The 25,971-nt window shown below is 54.5% G+C and overlaps 1 protein-coding gene across 10 annotated transcripts; it reads left to right on the top strand.

Annotated features, from left to right (window-relative positions):
- Nucleotides 1-925: 925 nt before the first annotated feature.
- COPG1 (coat protein complex I subunit gamma 1) lies at nucleotides 926-25,794 on the top strand. Of its 10 annotated transcripts, none has more exons than XM_089919804.1 (24): nucleotides 960-1,551; nucleotides 2,445-2,497; nucleotides 3,165-3,245; nucleotides 3,485-3,556; nucleotides 3,685-3,764; nucleotides 5,185-5,260; nucleotides 5,471-5,563; nucleotides 5,986-6,072; nucleotides 7,190-7,347; nucleotides 7,442-7,575; nucleotides 9,193-9,260; nucleotides 9,446-9,634; nucleotides 11,530-11,625; nucleotides 13,609-13,852; nucleotides 14,647-14,722; nucleotides 15,997-16,124; nucleotides 16,491-16,634; nucleotides 16,945-17,013; nucleotides 19,565-19,707; nucleotides 19,997-20,168; nucleotides 20,771-20,868; nucleotides 22,961-23,099; nucleotides 23,334-23,432; nucleotides 25,304-25,794. In XM_089919804.1, the coding sequence occupies exons 1-24, from the start codon at nucleotides 1,362-1,364 to the stop codon at nucleotides 25,432-25,434; spliced, it is 2,820 nt and encodes a 939-aa protein (XP_089775930.1). In that variant the 5' UTR covers nucleotides 960-1,361; the 3' UTR covers nucleotides 25,435-25,794. The 10 variants fall into 10 exon arrangements, with proteins under 10 accessions (XP_089775934.1, XP_089775939.1, XP_089775936.1 ...); XM_089919806.1 differs by having other exon boundaries at nucleotides 962-1,551; nucleotides 16,509-16,634; XM_089919807.1 differs by having other exon boundaries at nucleotides 962-1,551; nucleotides 16,021-16,124.
- The last annotated feature ends 177 nt before the right edge of the window (nucleotides 25,795-25,971 follow it).

Genomic DNA, 25,971 nt, shown 5'->3' on the forward strand with positions numbered 1-25,971 from the left:
ATGAGGTATTATAAAAATTGCCCTTGGTATATAGTTCTATAGAATTAATATCATAATATAAAAGGATATTTATCTCAACACACTTTATCTGTACTTCACGGTCTTAACACAACAACGAAAAACTCTGGGGTTCTTTTCTGGCTTTTAACCATGAGGCATACTTATTTCACCTTAATTATGAACACTTTTACACCCTGCTTTTCCCCTTTAACGTCTCATTTCGTTTAAGAAGTTTGGATACTGCCTCCCAAGTCCTCAGAAATATCCCTTTAGAAGGGTGTGGAATGTTTCATCCGATGGATGCACCACAATGCCCTTAATCATCCCCTTACTGCTGGGCATTTAGGGTGTTTCCAATTATCTTGCTGCAAACCGCTGCAGTGAGCAACTTGATTTTCTTCCTTTGGATGATTTCCTCCGGATAAGGAAGGGGTGGGGTTACTGGTTAAAGATTTTGCACATCTTTCTGGCTCTTGACAATTTCACGTTGGCGCAAGACCCCCGCCCCCCCTCCCCCGCGGCCCCCGCGGCCCCCGGGTCACGGGCCCCAGCTTCTGCAAAACAGGACTGCAGAGGCGGGCGCCTGTGCGTCCGGGGTCCCGGCGCGTTGCGGTCCACGCCCCCCGCCCCTTGGGCACCGCCCGCGCCCCGGCTCACCTGGACTCCTCCCCTCGGGCCAGGGGACTCCGTCTCGGTGTCGCGCCAAGTCCTCACCTTGGCCTCGGGGTGTCTTCCCAGGTCCGTGGAGGTAACCCTGGGCGACGTCCGTCTCTCCTTCGCGTCCTTTCCCTACCCCAGCGCCAGGCGGCGCATCCAGTAGGTGCTCGATAAATACCCACAGATTTCAAGAGCAAGTTGACGTTGCCGCGCCGACCTTTGACTCTAGTCAGATCCCTGGAAGTTAGCCAAGTACCAAGCAGTTCGCACCGGGAGCGGAGGTGAGGGGGGTGGGCAGAGTTGAACTGTAGAAGCCTATTCGTGCAACAATTGTCTGAGCACCTACTGTATGTCAACATCATCCACCGCTGGGAATAAAAGACAGTCAAAGCGGTAAAGTAAGAATGTAGTTAGTGTGTCAGACGGCGATTCGAGGTAGGCAGAGAAATCCGGCAGGGGAGGGGCTGAAGTGAGGCGAGGCTGGCGGGCCTCCGGGAGGAGGTGACCAGAACAGGTAGTACCTCGGAGGTGGGCGGCTGCTCGGGCCAGCGTGCTAGGGCCTCGCCTCCGAAAGCACATTTAAACTCCCGCCACAGGCATGAGGCGGGAACGAATGTACCGAGAGGAGGGCGTAAGGCCCCGAATTAAGCCCCGACCCCTCCCGGCAGGGACGGGGTTACGCCTGACTGGGCGAAGCGTCCCGGATGTGCGCGTGCGCGGAGCGCGGAGTGCGCCTGCGCACAGCGCCGGGCGACGTGGCCGGCCGGAAGTGGCCCGTGCGGAACCTCCGGAGGACCACCGTAGTCAGTCGGTCAGTCCTGCGCCAGGTGCTGGTTCGCGCCCCCGCCGGCACCACCATGCTGAAGAAATTTGACAAGAAGGACGAGGAATCGGGTGAGGGGGGCGAGGCCTGCGGGAGGCCGGACCAATGCCCAGGCTCTCGGCGCCCTCCCCGGCGGCCTCTGTCCCGACCCGAGGCCCCGGGAGGGACGGGGGCTTGTGCGAGGGGTTGCCGCCGGTCAGTGGCAAGCCCTGGAGAGCCCGAGCAGGCTCCACTGCCCCGCACTCGTAAGCTCGGACCGCGATTCGCTGGGTGACCTTGGGCGGGTCGCACGTCTCTCTGGGCCTCAGTTTCCCCATCTGTTAGGGGAGGGCGCCGCGCGCGATGCTCTTGTGGGGATTCGCTGGGGCTGCGTCGGTGCTGACCGGACTGGGGAGCACAGTGTCCCGTGGCTGAGAACCCTGACTCTCATGCGTTTACCCAGTAAACATATATTGAGCGCTTACTGCATGCCAGGCTGTACTGTGCCCTGACATTGCAGTAGAACAAGTGAGACGCTCAGTGCTCGAGCCCGGAATATTAGAATGGTCGCGACGTAGTGGAGGAAACAGACGTCAGTCAGATACTGAGGTGTGTAACTAATTACACGTGTGATATCTGCCAAGCACAGACCCTAGTCGCTGGCAGTGGTGGTCCCGCACGTAGTAGGAACTCAGTTAAGTACCAGTTGCATAAATGAATGCAAGACGTGACACTCTGAGAGGCACACAAGGACTGTACCAGGGCTGCTGGGTGACTGTGAGTCAGTGGCTTGGGATGGAGGGAGCTCCTCTTGCAGGAGGATGGCTGGATCTACTGGCAGTTTGTAGAGCTTTGGTTGCCACTCAGAGGAGTTGGAACTTGACTAGGTCGGGCACTGGGACATGTTTCCCTTGGCTACATCTGAGAGAGTTCTGAAATTCAGGGTCACAGCCTGTGCTCAGTCCTGCCTGTTCTCTGACTGTAGGTGGAGGCTCCAACCCGTTCCAGCACCTTGAGAAGAGCGCAGTGCTCCAGGAGGCAAGTGTCATTTGCTCCCGTCTCTTCCGTCATGAGTGTTCCTAGTCGGCGTGCGGGCGCGTTCAGAGTGCTGGTTTAAAGGACAACAGGGGGGAGACCTGCTCCTGGAAAGACGGGGGCACTTTGTTCCCGGGGAGGGTTCATTAGGCCTGTCTTTTTCTTTGTCTTCGTTTCTCCTTCTAGTTAATTAATAAGCGTTGCCAGGCTTCCCTGGTGGCGCAGTGGTTGAGAGTCTGCCTGCCGATGCAGGGGACACGGGTTCGTACCCTGGTCCGGGAAGATCCCACATGCCGCGCAGAGCGGCTGGGCCCGTGAGCCATGGCCGCTGAGCCTGCGCGTCCGGAGCCTGTGCTCCGCAACGGGAGAGGCCACAACACTGAGAGGGCCGCGTACCGCAAAATAAATAAATAAATAAAAATAAGCGTTGTCTGACTATCCGTTAGTCACTAAGTCAGCACATCCTCAGCTAATATTTAGGGAAAATTTCAGGAGTTGTTAATAGGTAAAGTAAGAAAAAAGCAAAACAAGACTCTTTCCTTATGAAAATAAGGTTGGGCAAGTGTATTTATTTACGCTGGGCCTTCTCAGACCTCGACGTGCTTGAGGGCAGTCAGGGAAGGGAAATAAGCTCAGCCAGAAGGTAATATCCTTGGCTGCTTCTTCCTAGGCCCGCGTGTTTAACGAAACTCCCATCAATCCTCGGAAATGTGCCCACATCCTCACCAAGATCCTCTACCTCATAAACCAGGTAACAGGGTGAGGCTTGGGGGTGGGGAAGATGGTACTGGGGTGTGTTGGGGGCAGGGGCACAGCCCCTGTGTAGTTGTAGCCAGCGGCCCAGCTCTGGGTCCCCTCAGCGTCCCACTCCGATGTGTCGCCCTTGACGGAGCCTCTGCAGGGTCCGAGGGTCTGGCCTGGGCTGATCCGGCAGGAAGAGCATTCTGGCCCGTCTGTCCCAAGCTGAGACTTCTTTCTTGATTAAAACAGGGAGAGCACCTGGGGACCACAGAAGCAACCGAGGCCTTCTTTGCCATGACCAAACTCTTTCAGTCCAACGATGTAAGTGTCCCCACCCCAGCCCTCCTCCAGAGGGGGCAGCTCTGACAGGGTGGTGGGAGGGCCTCCTGTCAGCAAGGCTGCCTCATGCTGTGCCAGGGGTCAGAGGGCTTTTCACATCTCTTGTGCAGCCCACCCTCCGTCGGATGTGCTACTTGACCATCAAGGAGATGTCCTGCATCGCAGAGGATGTCATCATCGTGACCAGCAGGCGAGTCTTGGTCTCTGAATGATCCACCGACACAGAGCCCATCTTCTCACGAGTACCAGGCGCTCAGACTTCGGCTTATGCGTTGCCTGCACCCTTTTTTTTTTTTTTTTTTTTTTTTAAATTTTTAACTCATTTCTTCCTTCCTTCCTTCTTTTCTTTCATTTCTTTCACTTTTGGCTGTGTTTGGGTCTTTGTTTCTGTGTGAGGGCTTTCTCTAGTTGCGGCAAGCGGGGGCCACTTTTCATCAAGGTGCGTGGGCCTCTCACTATCGCGGCCTCTCTTGTTGCGGAGCACAGGCTACAGACGCGCAGGCTCAGTAGCTGTGGCTCACGGGCCTAGTTGCTCCACGGCATGTGGGATCTTCCCAGACCAGGGCTCGAACCCGTGTCCCCTGCATAGGCAGGCAGATTCTCAACCACTGCGCCACCAGGGAAGCCCGCCCGTGCCCTTTTCTCCTTTGCTCTCCTGTCTCCCTCGTCCTTCAGTTACCCTGCCCACCAGTGGCAGCCTCCAGGGTGGGCGGTTTCCCTTTTAATTCTCTGGCCTGAACTTAGGCACAGAGCCTTCCTTCCCTTGATTCCTCTCAGTCAACTGAGGCAGCCGGAAGTTTCACAAAGACTCTAGCGAGTACCAAGAGAAAGCCCAGGGAGGATACACGTAGGGGTATATATACACGGGGAGCACAGGCAGACTCACTCACTAAGGACTGCTTTGCTCACTAAGTGTTAGGCTGAGGGATTCAGGGGACAGAGTGGACTGAAATATAATCCCTGGGCTCAGTTCTTTTATTGCTTCTTGCCACAGTTTCGGGGGGGACGTTATACATTCATGTGTAGGTTCATTTAGACAATATTTATCGTCTGTCAGCCCCCATGTAACTCTGGGAATAGAGCAGCAAACACGACAGGCATGGCCTCTGCAGCCCCAGAATTTACCAAGAAGTAACCCAGCAGACAGGCATTAGGGAAGTGTGATGGCTCTGAGAGCAGATCAGGAGGACAGCCAACTTGAATTTGGGTCAGGAAAGGCCTCCTGGAACTGTCTGAGTGGAGTCCTGAGGGCTGAGTGAGAAGTAGCAGGACAGAGGTGGAGATGAGGGGGGCAGTGCGCTCGGCTGAGGGGATGCAGGTGCCAGGGCCTGGGGTGGAGAGCACGGCCTGTTTGGGGACGTCTCTGTGAGGGGCTGATGGGGATGGCAGCAGGAAGCCTCTGGAAGGTTTCAGTCAGAGCAGGGGAGTGACCTGGTCAGTTTTCAGTTTTATGAAAAACCCTCTGGCTGCTGTGTGGTGTTTGGTGGGGAAGGGTTAAGAGCACAGGGAGGACGCCCATTAGGAGACTGGCGTGGTGACCTGGGGTGGGCAGGGCAGGGCCGGGGGGGCAGGCCCGGCCCCTGCGTGAGGCCATCGCCTTGTCCCTGCAGCTTGACAAAGGACATGACTGGGAAGGAAGACAGCTACCGGGGCCCGGCTGTGCGCGCCCTCTGCCAGATCACTGACGTGAGTCCCCCTTGGCCAGCTTGGTCGCTGTGGGGTCTCACCCTTCACGTGCTCTTGCTCGTCTCCCGGCTCCTGGGAGGGGTGCGGGGACGCAGGACATGAGCCTGCTTCCTCCCTCCTGGCCGTCCCTTCTCCACACCCTGTCTCCTGCACTCCTGAGGGCGGCAGGGACTGACCGGGCCCCCTCCCACCCACCCCTTGTCCCCACAGAGCACCATGCTACAGGCTATCGAGCGCTACATGAAGCAGGCCATCGTGGACAAGGTGCCCAGCGTCTCCAGCTCTGCTCTGGTGTCTTCCCTGGTGTGTAGCCTCAGCAGGGGCTGGGGGTGGGCGCTGGATTGGGAGACTGAAGAAACATCAAAGTTGCTTTCCAAAAGAAAAGAAAAGCTTTGTATCCCCAGATCTGAGAGTCCCACCCCCTTCTCAGTGAAGAGCTCCCGGGGAACTCTGGGTTAATTGAGGGGCCAGTTGGACAGCCTTGACCCATCCTTTGGGGTGACAGATTTTTGGAATTTGAGCCTGGCAGGACGTTTGCCAGGGCAGGGAGAGTGAGGGTGGGAGCTGTCCCGAGTCTGTGCACTTCTCAGAGGACCCGGACGACAGAGGGGCCCTGGGCTGTGTCTGAGGGAAGACCCAGAGCCAGCTGAACTGTGGCCAGACCGGGAGGTGTGATGGCAGAGCATCCTGCCTGCCCACCCCTCAATGCGCCCTGTGCCCCACAGCACCTGCTCAAGTGCAGCTTCGACGTGGTCAAGCGCTGGGTGAATGAGGCCCAGGAGGCAGCATCCAGTGATAACATCATGGTCCAGGTGAGCAAAGCAGTGATGTTGAAGATACTTAGGCTGGTGGCACCGTCCTGGCCAGACAGCATGGACTCTTACCACGGAGATCCTGGCGGCCCCTGGCTGGAGCAGGCTTTAATCGTTTTGTCATTGTGGGGAGACTTGGGGGGTTTGGGGAAAGAATCCAGGGCACCACTTGCAGGGGGAGTTGGGTTGGAGATGTTACTAGCTGGTACCGAAATATCGAGTATTTTGATAACCAGAGTGTTGTTTTGGGGTATGCGACACAGCTGACCTGGCCCAGCTGGCTTTGTTAGTGATGCACGGAAGCATCCTGGTGGGGCTTTCATGTGCTGATCTCTTCCTCAGTGACTTCAGCCAGGAATCCCTTTATTTCCATGAGTCTCAGTTTCCTTGTCTGTAAAACAGGAAAGAAAGTCCTTGCCTCACAAAACTGTGAGGATCAAATGAGAGCCTCTGTAGCCTCTGCCCATCTGCCTACCTGCAGCCTCCCTGTATGGGCATCTGTTCCCTCCCTCTGTGCCCTTTGTGCTGGGTCTCGTCTCCAGGACCAGCTGTGGCCCCTCAAACCCTTCCCAGGGTCAGAGAAGCTTCCCACATAGAAGGCCCTTGAGTGTCACCCTGGTAAGGAATTAGGAAAGAGCAGAGGGGACAGGAGGTAACTCCGTGTGCCTTCCCTCTGCAGACCTAGCCTTGCCAGCAGCAGCCACGAGTCCTTGGGCTGGGCAGTGGGGGCAGAAGTACTGTCACACGGTGTCACACGTAAGGTCTGCACAGCACCTTACGACACGTGTCCCCCTCGAGGCCTGGCTCCCGCTTTCTCTATCTGGTCAGAGACACCTGGTCTCCTCCTGTTCTTCCATCTGTGGCACCTGTTGTCCCCTCCACACCTGCACTCACGCTGCCCGTCGAGGCCCTTGCTGAAATTGGGGACGGATGAGGACCGCAGACACCCAGGTGGCTTGTTGGGCACGGTCGCACCCAGGCTCTGGAGGAAGCGACCACAATGCCCATCCCAGAGACGAGGAGGCCGGAGCCCAGAGGGACCGTGACCTCCAGAACCCCACGGCCAGGGGGCCCGGCCTCACACGCCCGTGCTCTGCTGCCCTTTCCCGCTCTCTAGTACCACGCGCTGGGGCTCCTGTACCACGTGCGGAAGAACGACCGCCTGGCCGTCAGCAAGATGATCAGCAAGTTCACGCGGCACGGCCTCAAGTCCCCCTTCGCCTACTGCATGATGATCCGCGTGGCCAGCCGGCAGCTGGAGGAGGAGGACGGCAGGTAGTGGCACTGTGTCCCCCCTCATGCCACGCGAGGCCTTGCCCGTCTCCCGGGCGGGACCCCCAGCGTCCTCTTGCCGCCTGTTGTCCCGCAGCCGCGACAGCCCGCTGTTCGACTTCATCGAGAGCTGCTTGCGCAACAAGCACGAGATGGTGGTATACGAAGCCGCCTCGGCCATCGTCAGCCTGCCGGGCTGCAGTGCCACGGAGCTGGCCCCGGCCGTGTCAGGTGACCGGGCGCTCCCCACCCAAGCCCCGCGTGGCTGTGCCTGCCAGGAGCTGGGCCCTGGGCCAGGGGGCACGGGAAAGAAAGGAAATGCCCTCAGGTGGGCCACAGGCTATGCTTAAGAGAGGGCATCAGTCCCCAGGCAGCGCCTGCTCCCTGCCGGGCCAGGGCCTCTCACCTGGGCTCTGGCGGGTGGCGGAGGCGAGGTTCAGAGGCGCTCTGCCGCCTGCGGGTGGCTGCCGTGGCAGGAGGGCCCGGCGGAGGAAGCCCGCATTTATGAAGCCAGGGCCCGGGCCATCTCGGGGAGGAGAAAGGGGGCTTGGGCAGAGTCTGGACAGGAGCGTGGGTTGCAGTCCTGGCTCTGTGGCGGGGCAGCTGCGCGAGCCTGGGCGAGCCAGCTGTCCTCTCTGCGGGAAGGATAGCAATCGTGCCGTTACACTGGCAGCGTGGTGCACGCGGCACCTGCGCTCCGGGTGGTCGTGCAGCAGAATCCGCTGGGCTCCCGCTGCTGTCGGGCCAGCTGCTGAGTGATCAGTGCCTTGATCTTGCGGGCCCCTGTCCTGAGCGTTGAGATCTCACTACATGTCGGGGTAGCAGGCACGTGACGGTGGGCTAAGTGTTCGGTCCTGGAAGGTGGGTGCATTGAGAAGTGGGAATTGGAGCAGGAGGGAAGGGGCAAGCGTCCCAGAAGGACAGGCCTAGTAATGGAAGCCATGATGTTCTGCCAGAGAGTTCCAGCTGCAGAGGCTGAGGAATGGTTGGCCCTCCTGCTTTTCTCATGTTCTCCAGAATAAGGTTGCAAACCTGTCAGGCAGAGAGATGGGGTTCACATTTGCAGAGAGAAGTCTCTCCTCCTCCTTGGCGACAGAAGCAAAAGAACTAAATTCATTCCCTGGTTTGAATGTTTGTTCTTTCTTGTTATATTACTCATGTTCCAGAATAACGAAAGTCAAACAGAGAGCGCTTTTAAAATAAGGGTTGTTTAAGAAAACCGTAAATAAGTGCTGAAAAAGTATAAGAGAATGGAAGCCAAGTTATGAGGAGAGGAGCGTAGACACCGCAGAAAACAGCAGTCATGTTTGCCGCTCCAGCGAGTGCACCCGGAGCCTGAGCTTCCTGAGGCCAAGGCGCAGGCTGGGGCGGCCAGTGCTCTGCCGCGACCCTGGGTAGGGCAATGGCTCGGGCCCCGGGGCAGGCAGCCCCGGATGTCAGTCCTGGTTCTGCCACTTCCTGGCTGCTGGCCTCGTTCCTTCAGTTGCTCTGCCCCTTTGTGCCTTGGCCTCTGTGTCTGTGAAATGGGGAGATACGGGAGCTGCTTTGCAGGCGTGTGGGGACTCGCGGGGACACGGCAGGCAGTTCTCAGCCCTCTGCCCGGCACCGTAGGCTCCCGCATGTGAACCGCTGGGCGGTTGCAAGCGTGCCCACGGGTCCGTGCGAGGCTCAGGTGCCCACGGGGAGGACGGCTGTCTCCTTGGTTGGGGTGGTGGCACCAGCAGGGAGACAGCTGGACGCAGCCTCAGAGCCCTTGCATGTGTGCCCCGCCGCTGTGCCCTGTCCCTGCCCCTCGTGGGGGCCCCTGGGCTTCCCGGCAGCCCAGCACCCGTATCTGTCTCCCCACAGTGCTCCAGCTCTTCTGCAGCTCCCCCAAGGCTGCGCTCCGTTATGCCGCCGTCCGCACCCTCAACAAGGTGAATTCGGAGTGGGTGGAGTGGGGCGGGGGGAGTCTCCTGGCCCCCGCCCTGCGGGAGGTGCAGCCCTGGTCCGCCTCTGTCCTCCGGCAGTGACCTGAGCTCACCCGAAGGACCAGCGGAACGGTGGGGGACCTGCTGTACCCCGTCCCTGTCCTCATGTCTTTCCTCCCGAATCAAAACAGGTGGCCATGAAGCATCCATCTGCGGTGACAGCTTGTAACCTGGACCTGGAGAACCTGGTTACAGACTCGAACCGCAGCATCGCCACGCTGGCCATCACCACCCTCCTCAAGACGGGCAGCGAGGGCAGCATCGACCGCCTCATGAAGCAGATCTCCTCCTTCATGTCAGAGATCTCGGACGAGTTCAAGGTCCATAGTCCCCGCCTGCCGCGTCCCCGCCCCGAGCCGGGGCAGAGGTTCTGGGGGGCTGGTGGGGCGGAGGGATGGCAGAGGCGCACGCGGTGCTGCACCCAGCTTTTGTCCAGCGAGGCCAGGAGCCTCCAGGCCAGCTTGTCAAGTTCTTCAGTGTTTCCTGTGCGCTTGCCATGTGCTGGGCAGAGTTTGGAGAAAGGGGAACAGAGCAGTGGACAGACCTGTCCTGTGTTCGTGGAGCTTGCTTGCTGAGGAGGGGAGGTGGACAGTCAACAAGGTGGGACACGGTAATTTCACACACTAGTGCAGGGAGGAAACCCCACAGGGTAGAGGTTCCCAGGAGGAGCCGCCCAGGGGAGGTACCTGGGAAGACACGGGAGAAAAGGCAGAAGCAAGTGTGTTGGGAACAAGAGGAAGGGGCTGAAGTGCCAGGTTGGGGGCTTCGCGGCCAGTGGAGGCCATGAAGTCGGAGCAGGTGGAGGCGAGACCGTGTGAGACCCGGGGGTTCGTGATAAAGAGCTGTGGTTTTAAGGAAGCTGCTAAAGCGTTTTCTGTAGTGTTCTCTAAACATTTATTTTCAAACAATTCACAGAAGGTTGTAAAGAAATATACTGAGAATTCCAGTGCTCCCCTGCCCCAGCTGCCTCGTCCTCCAGCACCCGCAGGGCCACAGGACAGTGTCACAGCACGGGCACAGGCCGCAGTTTGCTCACCAGTTACACGTGTGTGTGTGTGTGTGTGTGAAACTACGTTAAGATACTGGATGCTCAACTGCACCACCACCAGGAGACTCCCTGGTGTTCCCTGCATAGCTGCACCCATCCCCTCCTCCCCTCTCTACACGCTGTTCTCAACTTCTGTAACAGCGTTATTTCACAACAGTTAACATAAACGCTAGCGTGTTTTTGGAGAGCTTTAATCAGGGCAGGAGGCAGACAGACGGCAATGTGAATGACTGTGATAGAGCATGGTGAGTTCTGTAGCAGGAATGACACAAGGTAGGCGGAATAAGCTCTGCCTGTGGGTTGTAGGAACACTTTGTAGACTGTGGAATGACACAGCGAGACTTGCATGTAGAGAGATCCTTCCCAAGCTGCTGGAGGGTGAACTGGACGGAGGCTTGGTTGTGGGAGCTGGGCAGAGAGGCGAAGGCCCCCCACAGGCCCGGGAAACGGGAGGGGGGCTGGTCTCAGAGCGCCTGGGGAACAGAGCCAGATGTCGGGGCGCCATGTGACAGCTGAGGGCGTGAACGTCCTCAGAGGTGAGTCCATGTTCTAGTTCGGGTTCACGGTGCTGTGGCTGCGTTTGGGGAAGGAGGGAGACGGTCAGGGCGGAGAGGAGGGAAGCGGGGGTAATGGTGGTGATTGCGGCCAAGTTTGAGGTGTCCGTGGGCACCAGGTGCAGTTGTGTGGTAGACATTTGGAAGCACTGCTCTTGAACTCAGACCAGAGACAAAGATTTGCGCGTTGGGGGCATAGAAGAGGTGGTTAAAACCACGGGAGGAGATGAGATTGCCAAAGAGACTGAGAAGAGAAGAGGGCTGGGGCCAGAGCACCCCAAGGGGCAGGCTGAGCTGGAAGGCTCAGGGGTGGGAATGGTGGGGGAGGGGAGAAGCAGGACAGGCGGGATGGAGGGGCTGGTGGACTTTCCTTGAAGTCTTGAGTAGAGGGACCCAGAGTCTGGATCTGGGCCTCGGGACTGCTGTGCATGCCTCCCTGTCTGGGGGGCTCAGGGCTGCGGGCCCCCCGAGGGTGGAGGTGGGGCTCCCCTCGCATCTTGGCCTGTTGCTCCCAGGGCCCGGCCCTGCCTGAGGAAAGACTCCGCTGGCACTGGGTGCATGAAGTAACCACCAGGTGGCAGGGCCGCTGCTCACGCATGTCTGTTTGGCCCAGGTGGTGGTGGTCCAGGCCATCAGCGCACTGTGTCAGAAGTACCCTCGCAAGCACGCCGTGCTCATGAGCTTCCTGTTCTCCATGCTGCGTGAGGAGGTAAGAGCAGGGCGCTCGGGCGCCAGGTGTCCTGTGCAGGTGGTGGCCTGGCCGCTGGCTCCACACCCAACTAGTTCTCGGGTGTACCCAGTCCACCTGCTGACCAGCTGCTTTCCTGGTGCCCGCGGCCCTTGAAACTCCTCATGGGCTGACAGTGTAAACATGCACCAATCACTGTGATCACACTGATAACCCTAATGGCACGCTACCCGTGCTCTAAAGACCCAGCAGATGCCCCAAGGTGATGCTTGTGTAGAAGATGAGAAACTGAGTTCTGTCTGGTGTCATCTCGTGTAGAAATATTCCAGCCGTTCCAGGAGCTCCAGGGTGGTTTCTTGGGAAACTGAGGCTAACAATGTGACATTGGTTCTCTTTTTGTTCCTGACGTGAATTAGTGATTCACGTGGGCCACCTTTCTTGGTTGTCTCAACAAAACTGGTCCGTTCAGAGGTGCAGAAGCAGAGTGTTCATGCAGTAGATTTGGTCCCCAGATATTTGGTGGCCCTTTGCCCCAGCCCCAGATGGGCCCTTGGACCAAGGCAGTAGAGGAACCGTTGCCTTGGGTGCCTTTGGGGTTCCCAGGAATATGAGAAGGGAGCAGGGCTTAGGGTGCCTTCAGCTGACGGCCCAGCACAGTGGAGACACCACACAGCATAAACCATCTTGTGATCCTCATAACAGGCCTGTCGTAGACGTTATTTTCTCCCTTTAAAAATCAGGGATCTGAGACCACCTGCCTGTGGCCACCTGGTCAGTAAGTGTCTGGCTCCAGAGCCCGTGGTTTTCTCCTGGACCTCCCTGCCTCCCAGGACAACGTGTGGCTCCATGGAAGACAGCGTGAGAGCTTCACTCATTAGAACACAGCACTCAGACACCGAGACCCTGTCTGCTAGAAAAGGGTCTGTCCCTCAGCCCAGGGTGTGTCAGCCATGAGCTGCTGCAGGCAAAGCCCTGCAGTTACTCTGAACCTGTCAGTGCCCAGTCGGTGGGCGGGCTGCAGAACCGGTATCATAGCTAGGGCACCTGCTGACCGAACAGCCTTATTGAAATGTAAGGCGCGTGTGTAATTCACAGAGCGTATTTATTCTTCACAATAACCCATGAGGTCAGTACGCTAATGTTCCTTGTTATGAAGGTGCCTGAGGCTCAGACAAAGAGAGTGACTTATCACGGCCGTAAAACAAGCTAATCTGAGAACAGGGGCCAGATTTGACCCACAGACAAATTCTACTTGGGTTGTGCAGAGTTTTACACATTTTGAATTAGTAGCCGTTATTTAAAAATCAGGAAAACCACCTCGATAGATTTCCAGTTTCTCTTTAAAAACTTCTAAGACCTGGCAACGCTAGGCTGCGTGGTGATTTCGCTCTTTAGATGGGATGGGCACTATGCATGCGCCAGCATCCCATCCCGTGTGCTGCGCATTGCCGGGTTACGGCCGGGCACCTAGCGAGTATCTCACTTGCCACTTCTGTTATTAAAGTCTGTAAGTGGCAGAGCATAGATTTGACCCGGGATCTTTTGTCTCTCTACTGCCCTATTCTGCCTTTTTTTAAACTCTCATAAAATACCCACGACATAGAATTCTATTATCTGTCTTTAAGTGTAGAGTTCAGTATTGTGAAGTACATTCACGCTGGCGTGCAGTTAACCTCCAGAACGTTTTCATACTGCACAACTGAACTCTGTTCCCATTAAACACTAGCACCCCACTCCTCCAGCATCCACATCACCCATTCTGCCTTTATCTCAAACTTGGAAAGAAAATGAAGTCCCAAATATTTCTCTTAAGCCATCTACTCTTAGAACCAGCAGGGCCCCAGCGAGCATTCAGCCCGAGCCTTTTGTTTTACACAAAAGGGAGGTAGAGGCCGGGAGAGCCAGGCCCTCATCACCAGGTTCAGTGCCTGGACCGCTGTGCCGGGTCCCGGTTAGGCTCTGGAGAGAGCAGCCTCGGCACTCAGCTCGCCCCTTGTGCTGCAGGGCGGCTTTGAGTACAAGCGGGCCATTGTGGACTGTATCATCAGCATCATTGAGGAGAACTCGGAGAGCAAGGAGACGGGGCTGTCGCACCTGTGCGAGTTCATCGAGGACTGCGAATTCACCGTGCTGGCCACGCGCATCCTGCACCTCCTGGGCCAGGAGGGGCCCAAGACCAACAACCCCTCCAAGTACATCCGCTTCATCTACAACCGAGTGGTCCTGGAGCATGAGGAGGTCCGGGCAGGTGGGTCAGCAGGGCTGCCCCTGGGCCCCGGGCTTGCCCTGCAGTAGACCCCCCAGCAAAGGGCCCTGAGCCCCCGGGGGGACACAGGCACCTGGTGTTGTTGCCTCACAAGCTCAGTGTTCTATAATCTTGTAGCAAGGACCTTAGATGTTTGGGCGTCATCTAGGTGAATGGTTCTTAACCTCTAATTCGCCTTAGTGATTTTTTTGTTTTTAAGTGTCACTATATGTTGTCGTTTAACTTTCTTTCTCTCTTTCTCGCTCCCTTTTTCCTTTCTTTCCTCCTTTCTTTCTTTCTTCTTGGTGTTTAGTTTTTTATTTTTAGTAATAGCTTTGTTGAGATATAATTCACATACGATAAAACTCTTTTAAATGAGTGTGCAATTCAATTTGCAAACATCATATTCTTAATTTTACTTTTCATTTATTGCTCTTTTTTTCTCAAGCCCTCTCTGGACAGATGTTCCTCTTTCAGCAGTTGTTACTCATTCAGTAGTAGTTTGTTCTCTTGTTTATGGTCGTGTACTGCTTCACTGTGAGCTGAGGCCATTTGGATACAGAAGTTGAGGGCAGCTCTCGTGGCATCTTCTTAGTTAATACTGAAAAGGACTCCTGGGACCCAAGAACAGGGCTGCCTTCCCTGTGAGAGGCGAGGAGTTGAGGCCGGGTGGTGCCCACGTGACCGAGGCTCCTTGTTTCATGGTGTCGGGTTGGGCCTGCTGGGTCGGGGCTGCTTGGCTCTGGATGGCCCGTTCTGAGCCCTGGCAGTAAATCGTATTTCCTTCATAAACACAGGCGCTGTCAGTGCTCTGGCCAAGTTCGGAGCGCAGAATGAAGAGATGCTGCCCAGTATCTTGGTGTTGCTGAAGAGGTGAGTCCAGGCCACGGGCCTGGTGGACAACAGTGTTCCCTTGGGCCCAGGCGGCTGTCCTTTGTCTCTTTTTAATTGAAAAAGGGGAGAAAAGATACACAACTATTGATTGTAGGAAAAAATGGAAACACAGAAAAGTATGGGACTTCCCTGGGGGTCCAGTGGGTAAGACTCTGCCCTCCCAATGCAAGGGGCCCAGGTTCTATCCCAGGTCGGGGAGCTACATCCTGCATGCAGCAACTAAGACCCTGAACAGCCTAAATTAATTAATTAAAAAAAAGAAGAAAAGCATGAAAACTAATGTCATGCAAAAATCCCTCCACCTAGGCGTTAATTTGAGGTGTTTTCTATTTTAAAAAACAGCTTTATTGAGATATAATTCGAGACCCATACGATGTACCCATTTAAAATGTATAATACGATGGTTTTAGTACATTCAGGGTTGCATAACGATTGCCACAGTCTAAGTTGAAAACTTTTTTTTTTTTTTTTTTTGGCCATGTCGCGTGGCTTGTGGGATCTTAGTTCCCAACCAGGGATGGAACCTGTGCCCCCTGCAGTGAAAGTGCAGAGTCCTAACCACTGGACCGCTGGGGAAGCCCCGAGAACATTTTTAGCACCCCCAAAAGAAACAGTGTACCGATGAATAGTCATCACAATTCCCCCCAGCCCTCCAGGCCTAGTCAGCCAGTCGCTTTCCTTCTGGCTCTGGATTTGCCCGTTCCGGACACCTCATATAAACTCAGGCATGCAGTGTGTAGCCTTTCATGTGTCTGGCTTCTTCATGATGTTTTCAGGGTTCATCCGTGTTGTAGCATGTGCCAGTACTTCATTCCTTCTTACGGGCAGATAATATTCCATTGCATGAATAGACCACATTTTGTTTGTCGGTACATCCGTTGATAGGCATCTGGGTTGTTTCCACTTCGTGGCTGTTGTGACTAGTGCTGCTGTAAACAGTTGTGTGCGACTTTTTATATGACGTGTTTTCAGCTCTCTTGTGTGTATACCCAGGAGTGGAATTGTTGGGTCGTATTAAATTCTTTTGTGATGTATGCTGTGGATATAGGAGATTGCCTCCCTCACTGGGTGGGCTCTGGGGAGAGGGTCCAGGGAGTATGAATACGGCCACCTCCTAGTTAAGTAGAGTCCCGCGGGCCCTTCTGTGCATTTGATGCCTGAGTCCACATCCGAGGACTGAGCTTTAAGAGACCTGCTTCCTCTCACTGACCTCTGCTGAAGCCCTGCAGCATCCCTCCTGCCACCCTGGTCAGGAGGACCTTGTGTTCTGGCCACAGGTGTGTGATGGACGATGACAATGAAGTAAGGGACCGAGCCACCTTCTATCTCAGTGTCCTGGAGCAGAAGCAGAAGGCCCTCAATGCAGGCTATATCCTAAACGGTGAGTCTTTTCCTGGCTGACCCTGACCCAGCCCCGTAACGGAGCTGCAGTCTCACCAGGCAGGGGAATTCGGAGGCAAGACGCTCTCGGCTGGGCTTTCATGGCAACTGCACAGCATCACTGTCATCTCAGGAGACCCAGGGCCCTGCGTTCACAGCCCTGTGGGTGGAAACAGCCCAGTGAATTGAAACACTAGTTAGTCATAAGAGCCTCCATTTGCAGAGTGCTTTACCCTTTATAAGTCCCTCTCCTATGTCCGTTTACTCCCCACATCAGTCCTGCAAAGGACGATGTCGTGAGAAAGTGGGACCTCAGAGGCCTAAGTGGTTTTCTCAAGGTCCTACAACCTTGACCCCAGGACCTCAGTCTCCCACTGGCCTCTAGGTCTGACTGTGTCCATCCCTGGTCTGGAGAGGGCTCTGCAGCAGTACACTCTAGAACCATCGGAAAAGCCTTTTGACCTCAAGTCTGTGCCCCTGGCCACCACACCCATGGCAGAGCAGAGAACAGGTAAGTAACAGCTGCACTCCTTTCATAGGCCCTCCGGTCCAGGCCTCCGCTGGAGGGTCTGCGTTGGCTGCAAAGGCACTAAACCTGCCCAGGATGGATGGGGCTATGCTGGGCGGAGGGAGTTATCCCATCTGCCTCTGGCTGCAGGAAATGAAGACGTAGGCACAGACACCTGCTCTCTTCCTCACGTGCTCTGTACTTCACACTCTCCGGGGTGGAAGTTATAATCCCTGAGTAACAGCACCGTGGTCAGCACTACCCTGGCCCGTTCCCTGGAGTTGTGGGTCACCATTCATGTTTGTTCCTGCAGAAAGCACCCCCATCACGGCAGCCAAGCAGCCTGAGAAGGTGGCAGCCACCCGGCAGGAGATCTTCCAAGGTGAGTAATGGTGCTTGGCGGGGCTTCCCAGGGCCGCGGCTAGGGTAGCGGTTCTTCTCCAGGGAATTAAGAGTAGGAACTGTCATCGGTTGAGTCTCTCCTGAGCGCTGGGCTCTGAGAGTGTTTAGACAGCATGTTTGACCCTCAGGTGGAGGTTATTGGGTCCATTTGATATTGGAAGATTCGGACGTTCAGAGAGAGACAGTGATTTGCCCAAGTTTGCACAGCAAGAAGGGGAGGTGCGGGGGTGGCGGTGGAATTAAGATCCACCTCCAACTGGCTCAGAGCTGCCTCGGCCCTGGTTCTGAGGCTCAGTTCCCTGAGGCCCAGGCCAGTTCCGGATGTCTGATGCTATACAGCTGACTCAAGGGACACGGTCCTTTGTCTCGGGTTCCAGACGTGTTCCGTCCACGTTGTCTTGCAGGGTTTTGTTTAGGTTTTCATCTGTCCCTCTGCATTTTTTAAGGGGAGAGGCTGCGCGTCCAGTTGCCAGACCACGTTATCCACTAGATTCCTACCTTTGAGGCCTAGCACGTGTCCCTCGCCCTTGGTGACGCCCTCCCCGAGCTCCTCTCTTCTCCTCCGTGGTCCTGTGCAGTTCTCCACGTTCTGTCGTCTATATTCTCTGTCATTGCACTTAGTGCCTTCCTTCCTCACAGTAGGCTCCCGATTATCGTTGAGTTAAACTAAATCCCACCTTTTCCATTCCCTTCCCGAACCCTGTCTTCCATCAACATACTGTCTCAGATTCAGCAAAACTAGGATCCTGAGCTGAGTGGGATCACTGTAATCCAAAACTTCTCCTTGTGTTAGTTCTCTCTTGCTGCTGTCACAAGTTACCGTGAAGTTAATGGCTTAACGTAACACACATGTATCACCTTGTTCTGAGGACAGAAATCCAAAATGGGTTCCGCCGTGTTGGCGGTGCCGAGCTCCCTCTGGAGGCTCTGAGGGGTTCGTCTTTGGCGGCCGCCTACGTTCGCTGCCTAGAGCCCCCGTCCTCTGTCTTCAAAGCCAGAAGTACAGCCACAGTCACATCTCTCTGCCTCTGACCCTCCTGCCTCCCTCTCACCAGGACCTTGTGGTCACTTTGGGCTCACCCAGATAATTCAGGAGACGCTCCCCAGCTCAAGATGCAACATAATCTCTGCAAAGTGAGGGAACATACTCACAGGTTATGGGAATTAGCTCGTGCACATCTTGGGGGCCGTTGTTCTGCCACGCCCTCCAGGGAAGACTCCTTTGAAGCCTCTTCCAGGGACTCAAGCCCATTTGTAAACAACCTTCCAGAACCTAATATTTATTGATCACGTGTTAAGTTCCAGGATCTTTGCTAGATCTTGACCTTTATTGCCTCTTCTATCTTCACAACGACCCTCTGGACAAGATTATTGTATCTATTTTATTGATGAAGAGTCTGAAACTCAGGGGCGGTAGTTTATAGCTACTAGCAGAGTCCCCCAGGCAGTAAGGGGCAGCGTGTCCGCTAACTTGATGCCCAATGAAATCAATTCCCATAGAAAAGCACTCTGGCGGCTGACGCCCACAGGGGGCCTGAATGTGCCTCCTAATACGTAAGCTGGCTCTCTCTGGGCTTCTTATCGCCTGCACGTTCAGACGGCTGAAGTAGGCACACAGGCTGCCTCTTTGTGGGGGGAGAAGGACAAATAATAATAATGCCTTCTTTCTCTCCCTGTCCCTGAAATGTGAATCAAGTACCTGCTCAGGCAGAATATCAAATCCCTGGCCTCAGGCACAGTTCTTTTCCACATGGAGTTCAATTTAACTGGGAAGACAAGTTAAAAATCTTGAGTAGTGGTCTTCAGATATCAGTATACGTCAGAGTCATCTGAGGAAACTTGTTAGAAATGCAGATTGGTGGATCCCAAACCCAGGAATTTTGATAGAGCCGATCTGGGATGGGTCCAGGAATCTGCATTGTTAACAAGCCCACACCCCCAGGTAATTCTGACACAGGTGATTCATGACCACTCTGTGGGGAATTCTGCCCCTGCCGTAGAATAGGGGCAGCTGCCAGACGCCTTGTTCCCCTGGACTCACCAGGGCTGGAACCTGGCTGTGGGCCGCAGGGAGAGGCCTTACCAAATGCCCACCGTCCACACCAAGTTGGGTTTTCTGCAACACTCTGAATCCGCAGCCTCTCCTTTTGGGCCACTGTCTTAACTGCCCCGTGTCGAAGACCAGTTTGTTCTTTCACCTGGTTCCGTGGCCATCACAGCATTCAGCTCCTCATAGCCTTTTCCCAGTCCCCCTTTTAAGAATCCTTGCTGAGCTTCTAAGGTTGAGGGAGTCTCCAAATGGCTTAGGCCTGGGACGTTGGGCCTGATGTCCACTGGTTGCTCTGGCGTCTTGTGTGGGACAGCGGGGCGGGGTGTTTCATGTGGGTGGCACAAGCCGAGCAGTGAGGGAGGTGAGGAAATGCTCGGGTTTGTTCGGGAAATCGGGAGTGACCACTTCAGTGGGTGGGAGAGCTTGAGGACCAGGCCTGAGGATTGAGCAGCTGAGTGAGCGTGTGGCCTGGGGGTTTCAGAGCAGCTGGCGGCAGTGCCCGAGTTCCAGGGGCTGGGGCCCCTCTTCAAGTCCTCGCCTGAGCCCGTGGCCCTCACTGAGTCGGAGACAGAGTACGTGATCCGCTGCACCAAGCACACCTTCCCTGAGCACATGGTCTTCCAGGTGAGCCGGGGGGAGGCCCTCCCGCAGGGCCCTGGCACCCCACACTGGTGCTTGGAGCCCAGCCCGATGCCAGATCCACGACCAGCTGCTGTGTCCCTCGAGTCCTTGATGCAGGGCCTCGGTGGCTCCTGAGTGTCCATGTGCAGACACGGGGCCTGGGACGGGGGCCTGGGATGGGCGTCGGCGTGGCCCTCGGGTGAGAGGCAGGACCTTCTGGCTGCTCCTGTGCAGCAGGCTTAGGTCCAGGGCAGTGTCTCAGCGCCCACGCCCGCCCCGCTCCCCGGTCCAGTTTGACTGCACGAACACGCTCAACGACCAGACTCTGGAGAACGTCACAGTGCAGATGGAGCCCACGGAGGCCTACGAGGTGCTGTGTTACGTGCCCGCCCGGAGCCTGCCCTACAATCAGCCCGGCACCTGCTACACGCTGGTGGCCCTGCCCAAGGAAGACCCCACGGCAGGTGAGCCCCTCTGCAGATGCCCCCCTGGCCTTGTGGGAGCCCCTGGCGGGGGGTGGCTTGTGCACCAGCTGTTTGTTTCCTGTCAGAGCTTCAGCTCCTTGAGGTCAGTCCCCAGAAGAAGAGAAGGATGGCTGAGTCCTGGGGCTTTTCACACATCCGCTCACTTCCTCCTCATAGACCCCTGGGGAGCAGGGAAGTAAGACTCGGGTCAAATGGCTTGTCTGAGTTCACATGGCTGGTAGGACGCCTGGTCCTCAAACCAGGACTCTCTCATTGTACCAGGAGAGAGCACAGAGGAAGGCCCAGAGACAGGCACAAACATGGACCGTCCCAGGTCCACTCCAACCAAAGAAACCAGGTGCTTTTTGCAGGAGCCACCCTGCAGCATCTCTGCATTCCTCTCTCTTCCTTCCCTGTGAGGGCAACTCCTGGGGGCTGCAACCTGGCTCTCCTGCCTTCTACAAGCCGGTGCCCTCTGTCCAGATTTGTGGGGCCGGGTGGCATGTGCTGCTAGTGCAGACGCAGCTGAGGCCTAAAGGGCAGGCTGTGGCCACGCGCCCACAGAGGACCTCGCCCAACTGCCCGGCCTTCCCTCCCCGCAGTGGGCTGCACGTTCAGCTGCATGATGAAGTTCACTGTCAAGGACTGCGATCCCACTACCGGGGAGACCGACGACGAAGGCTATGAGGATGAGTATGTGGTAAGACGCTGGGGCAAGGAGGCTTCAGGAGCTGACAGCCAGTCTTGAAGCATTTTCTTGCTGGTTTTGGTTTTGAAAGAATTTTTTTTTAAAACTTAAAAAAAAAATACATGTTCGTGTGTAAAAAGAAAACTTGGGAAATACAAAAAGTATACACAAACAGGAAAACATTACCCATAGTCCTTGGGAATGACTGGGGGGGGCGGGGGCAGTTGTATCATTGTGGTTATTCTGTACATTACAGATCTTGCTGTGCTCACTTAGAACCAGAGTGTATTTTCCTGCCATTACAAATACTTCATGAACACAATTTTTAATGACTTTAAGATACTCCCTTATCTTAATATATCCTAACTCACTTGACCTTGTGTTCCTTAAACACTTGGCATTTGTGATTCCAAATTTTCACTTTTTAAAAAAAAATGTTTAGCCGTACTGCACAGCTTGTGGGATCTTAGTACCCCAACCAGGCATTGAACCTGGGCCCTTAGCAGTGGAAGCGTGGAGTCCTAACCTCTGGACTACCAGGGAGTTCCCAAATTTTCACTTTTTAAATGCTACATTAAGCATCCCTTTGGGTAGAAATTTTTGTCTGCATTTCAAGTTATCTTCTTAGGACAGATTCCTAGAAGTAGAATAATTAGGTCAAAGGCTAAGTCTGATTTTAAGACTTTTTTGAGGGACTTCCCTGGTGGCGCAGTGGTTAAGAATCCGCCTGCCAATGCAGAGGACACGGGTTCAAGCCCTGGTCCGGGATGATCCCACATGCCGCGGAGGAACTAAGCCCGTGCCTTTGCTCTAGAGCCCGTGTGCCCTAGAGCCCATGCTCCGCAACAAGAGAAGCCACCGCGATGAGAAGCCTGTGTACCACAATGAAGAGTAGCCCCCGCTCGCCGCAACTAGAGAAACCTCACGCACAGCAGTGAAGACCCAACACAGCCAAAAGAAAAAAAAAGGACTTTGATTCATACTGTCAAATTGCTTTCTAGAGAAATTGGATCAGTTTGCATCTGCTGGGCAGTCCTTTCATGCACTGAAACGTCCCTTCCAGTTCCAGCTCTCAGAGCTTGCATGGAACTGAGTGCAGGGTTGTTCTGGGGTTTGCCCCGGTCACAGTGGCTCAGTGCCATCTGAGTGCAGACCCTGATACTAAACCTGGGATGGAGATTATCAGAGCCCTCATGTCCAGAGGGGCAGTCACTGAATAACAGCTGATGGTCACTTATGTCCTCCCAGGTCCATTGTTGAGGATGGGCCTTCCCTGAGCCAGCAATGACCTAAGGGCGGGAACTGCCCCAGGACAGGAGGGCTGGGTCTGAGGCATAGCTTCTACCGTAGGAGCTGAGTCCTGCTTGTGAACACCTTACACGTGCACAGGGGTAGGGGCTCAGTGAAGAGCTGTTGGGTAAATGAATGGGGAACCTTTATGTACAGTTAGTTCAAGGCGGGGGGGGGCAGTACGACGTGTCGGCCCCAGGGAGGACACGACTGAGTCACAGGATGCAGGCCTCCCTCCCGTCCAGTCTGGCACTTACCCTAGGCTTCAGAGTGATGTGTTCTCATAGCTGCCACCCGGGGATGAGGACAGTGGGCCCTCCGTATCTGTCGGTTCTGCCTCCATGTGTTCAACCAACAGATAGAAAGTATTCAGAATTGGGGTGGGGGGTGTTCCAGAAAATTCCAAAAAGCAAAACTTGAGTTTTCCACACAAGGCAACTATTTCCATAGTGTTTGCATTGTACTTACAACTATTTACATAACATTTACATTGTATCAGGTATTATAAGTAACCTAGAGGTGATTCAAAGTATAAGGGAGGATGTGTGTAGGTTAAATGCAAATACTGCAGCATTTTATATAAAGGACTTGAGAATCTGCGATTTTGGTATCCGAGGGGGTCCTGGAACCAGTCCCCACAGATACTGAGGGGTGGCTGTAAACGGGTGAGGCGTTTTCTGCTGAGGGGCCACCACTTGGCTGTGAGCACCTGTGGCTGCGTGGTGGGAAGGGGCGGGTGGCCAGAGTGGAGTAGAGGCTCGGAGGTGTCTCTCCCCTAGAGCTGTGTGCCTAACGCGCCCCTGCATCTCCCCAGCTGGAAGATCTGGAAGTCACGATAGCTGATCACATCCAAAAGGTCATGAAGCTGAACTTTGAAGCAGCCTGGGATGAGGTAGGGGATGAGTTTGAGAAGGAGGAAACATTCACCTTGTCCACCATCAAGACACTTGAAGGTAAATCCTGGGGATGCCATTTCCGGCTTGCTTGCCTTACAAGATCCTTGGCTACTGTTGAAGAGCTCCCCCCGTCCCCTGCCCCCAAGTCCCCAAAGATCCAGGGCCATGTCTAGAGCACGTACTTCAGATGCCACTTCATTAAAAACTGCAGAGTGGGGTCAGGGGGTGGGGGAGTGGTGGTGGCGCCAGGGGGAGATCGTGGGTTAATAACACCGGGATTTCTCCCCACAGAGGCTGTGGGCAATATTGTGAAGTTCTTAGGAATGCACCCTTGTGAGAGGTCAGACAAAGTGCCAGATAACAAGAACACGCACACGCTGCTCCTGGCAGGTAAGCGGCATTTCTGGTGGGAAGGGCCTTGATGCCACCGCATCCTGGGCTGAGGGCGCCCCCTGGGAACCTGGGAATTCAGAATTCACGGCGTTGAATGTTCACAGGGCATAAAGAGACCTGCAGCGAAATGTCTCCCTCCCAAAACTTGCTGCCAGTCATTCAGTTTCCCTTCCACCAGGCAACCAGTGTTATATTATAAAGGATGCTGTGTATCCTTCCTGTGATCATAGGGATGTAAAGCAAATGTGTACGCATTTCCCTTTTTAAACTCAAATGTTTACATACAGGTGGTGTATATGTTGTTCTGCACTTGGTTTTTCACTTGACGGTGCATCTTGGAGAACTTCCTTATCGATACTCAGAGCTTCCTCCTTTTTTTTTTTTTTTTTTAACATAACATGAAATTGACCATTTTAACCATATTTAGGTGCACAGTTCAGTGGCGTTAAGTACATTCACATTGTTGTGCACCTATCACACCATCCAACTCCAGAACTTTCTCATCATCCCAAACTGTGTGCTCAGTCTTTCTTGTAGTTGAGTACTATTCCATTCTATGGATGGACCATATTTTGTAGAACCAGTTCATGTATTGATGAACATTTAGATTGTCCTAGTCTTTTTTTTTTTTTTAATATATTTATTTATTTATTTTTGGCTGTGTTGGGTCTTCGCTGCTGCACGCAGTCTTTCTCTAGTTGCGGCGAGCGGGGGCTACTCTTCGTTGCAGTGTGTGGGCTTCTCGTTGCGGTGGCTTCTTATTGCGGAGCACGGGCTCTAGGCACGCGGGCTTCAGTAGTTGTGGCTGGCAGGCTCTAGAGCACAGGCTCAGTAGTTGTGGCGCACGGGCTTAGTTGCTCCGTGGCATGTGGGATCTTCCCGGACCAGGGCTCGAACCCGTGTCCCCTAGCATTGTCAGGCGGATTCTTAACCACTGCGCCACCAGGGAAACCCTCCACATAGTTTTACTTTACATTTCTTGTATATTGAAGGAAGTTAAGTATCTTCTCAAATGCAAAGTGCCATTTGTATTTCCTTTTCTGTGAATTGTTTTCAGATCCTTTGTCTAATTTTCTATTGGGCTGGTTGGTCTTTTCTAATAGGAGTGGGATTTTAAGCACTTAGGAAATTTTCAAATTTACACAAAAATGGGACCCCCCAAGTACTCATCCTCCATCTACAACAACAGATAGTGTCTCTACCTATACTCATTCTCCACCCCCAGATTATTTTAGAGCAAACTCCATATATAGACATTTCATATGTAAATGTTTCTGATCTGTATGCTTCTCTAAAAGCTAATGACCCTTTGTTTAAAAGGGAGGCAATACACTTATCACACCTAAAACAATGAACGAAAGGAAATTTTTTTTTCTGAGTGTTTATAAACAGGGTTAGGAAGTAGTTCTGCTTCAGTGCCCTGCTCACAGCTGACAGCCCCCAAGCCCATCATTTCTGACCACAGTGAAGCAACCCAGTCCCCCGGGTTTTGCAGACACCTGCGCTGTGGTTTTGTCATGGTGGGGCTGTCCCTTCGTCTGTGCTCTTAGATTCCGTTAGCGTGTGTGAGCGCCCCTGTGATGTCAGACACAAGCCATATGTGTCCACTAATCCATTTTAGCTTGGCTGAAGCGTGAAATACGGCTAGTAGAGTGATCTCTACTGAGATCATTGATGATGCTGCAGCTCAAGAGGTAAAGTGACGTGCCCAGGGCCTCACGCAGGGATTTCAGCCAGTGCTTCTGGTTGCGGGCCCCTCCCATCTCAAGCCCCAGAGCTGCCTTCGCCAGTTGTTGCAGGTGGCCCTCTCAGCCCAGCTCTCAGCCCCCTTCTGCCTTACACACCTGTCCTTTTCTCTTCTCTTCCAGGCGTATTCCGGGGGGGTCATGACATCCTGGTGCGCTCCCGGCTGCTGCTTTTGGACACAGTAACAATGCAGGTGACAGCCAGAAGTTCGGAGGAGCTGCCAGTGGACATCGTGTTGGCGTCTGTGGGCTAAGAGGCCAGCCTGCATAGGACCAAGTCCTACCCTTTCCCCCCAACACTGTGCAGAAGTCAGGCCTTCCTTATGAACCCAGTGGAAAGTCCTTTCCAAGCCAATTGTATTCAAAAACAATTAGGAATCAATGAGGGTTTTTTTGTTTTTGTTTTTTTTTTTTAATTTAACCCCTGCCCCAAAACTCCCTGCTGAGGGTAACTTTTGAAAGAGGGGGGTGGTTTTAGCTTGTCCTAGAATTTGCTGCCTTGCCTGCCAGGGAAGGGACATCTCAAATGAATAAAATGCTTGTACCACCTCTTGAATTGATCCCCTAAGGAACCATCTTATCCCTATAAATAAAATCAGCATGTATTTATTGAATGACTGCTACTTCTGCAGACTCGTGCTTAGGGGTCCGGCTTCCCTACCCCCAAGGACACCTCTGCGTCCCGTTTGCACCTGCAGCCCTTTGCCACTGTACTTAGCATGAGGCAGGACCCTCTCGCTGGCCCCTGCCCGAGCCCCATGCCCAGGGGCAGGAGCGGTGCAGGTTTGCTG

Source organism: Delphinapterus leucas, chromosome 10, assembly GCF_059928025.1.
Source record: "Delphinapterus leucas isolate spDelLeu-1000000601 "Yukka" chromosome 10, BTC_Dleu_Yukka2, whole genome shotgun sequence".
In the NCBI taxonomy this organism is placed as follows: domain Eukaryota; kingdom Metazoa; phylum Chordata; class Mammalia; order Artiodactyla; family Monodontidae; genus Delphinapterus; species Delphinapterus leucas.

Coding starts and splice junctions, on each gene's coding strand:
- COPG1 (XM_089919804.1), top strand. CDS start 1,362: ATGTGCGCGTGCGCGGAGCGCGGAGTGCGCCTGCGCACAGCGCCGGGC. Junction 19,708..19,996: donor CTGAGCACATGGTCTTCCAG/GTGAGCCGGGGG, acceptor TCCCCGGTCCAG/TTTGACTGCACGAACACGCT. Junction 20,869..22,960: donor GCTATGAGGATGAGTATGTG/GTAAGACGCTGG, acceptor GCATCTCCCCAG/CTGGAAGATCTGGAAGTCAC.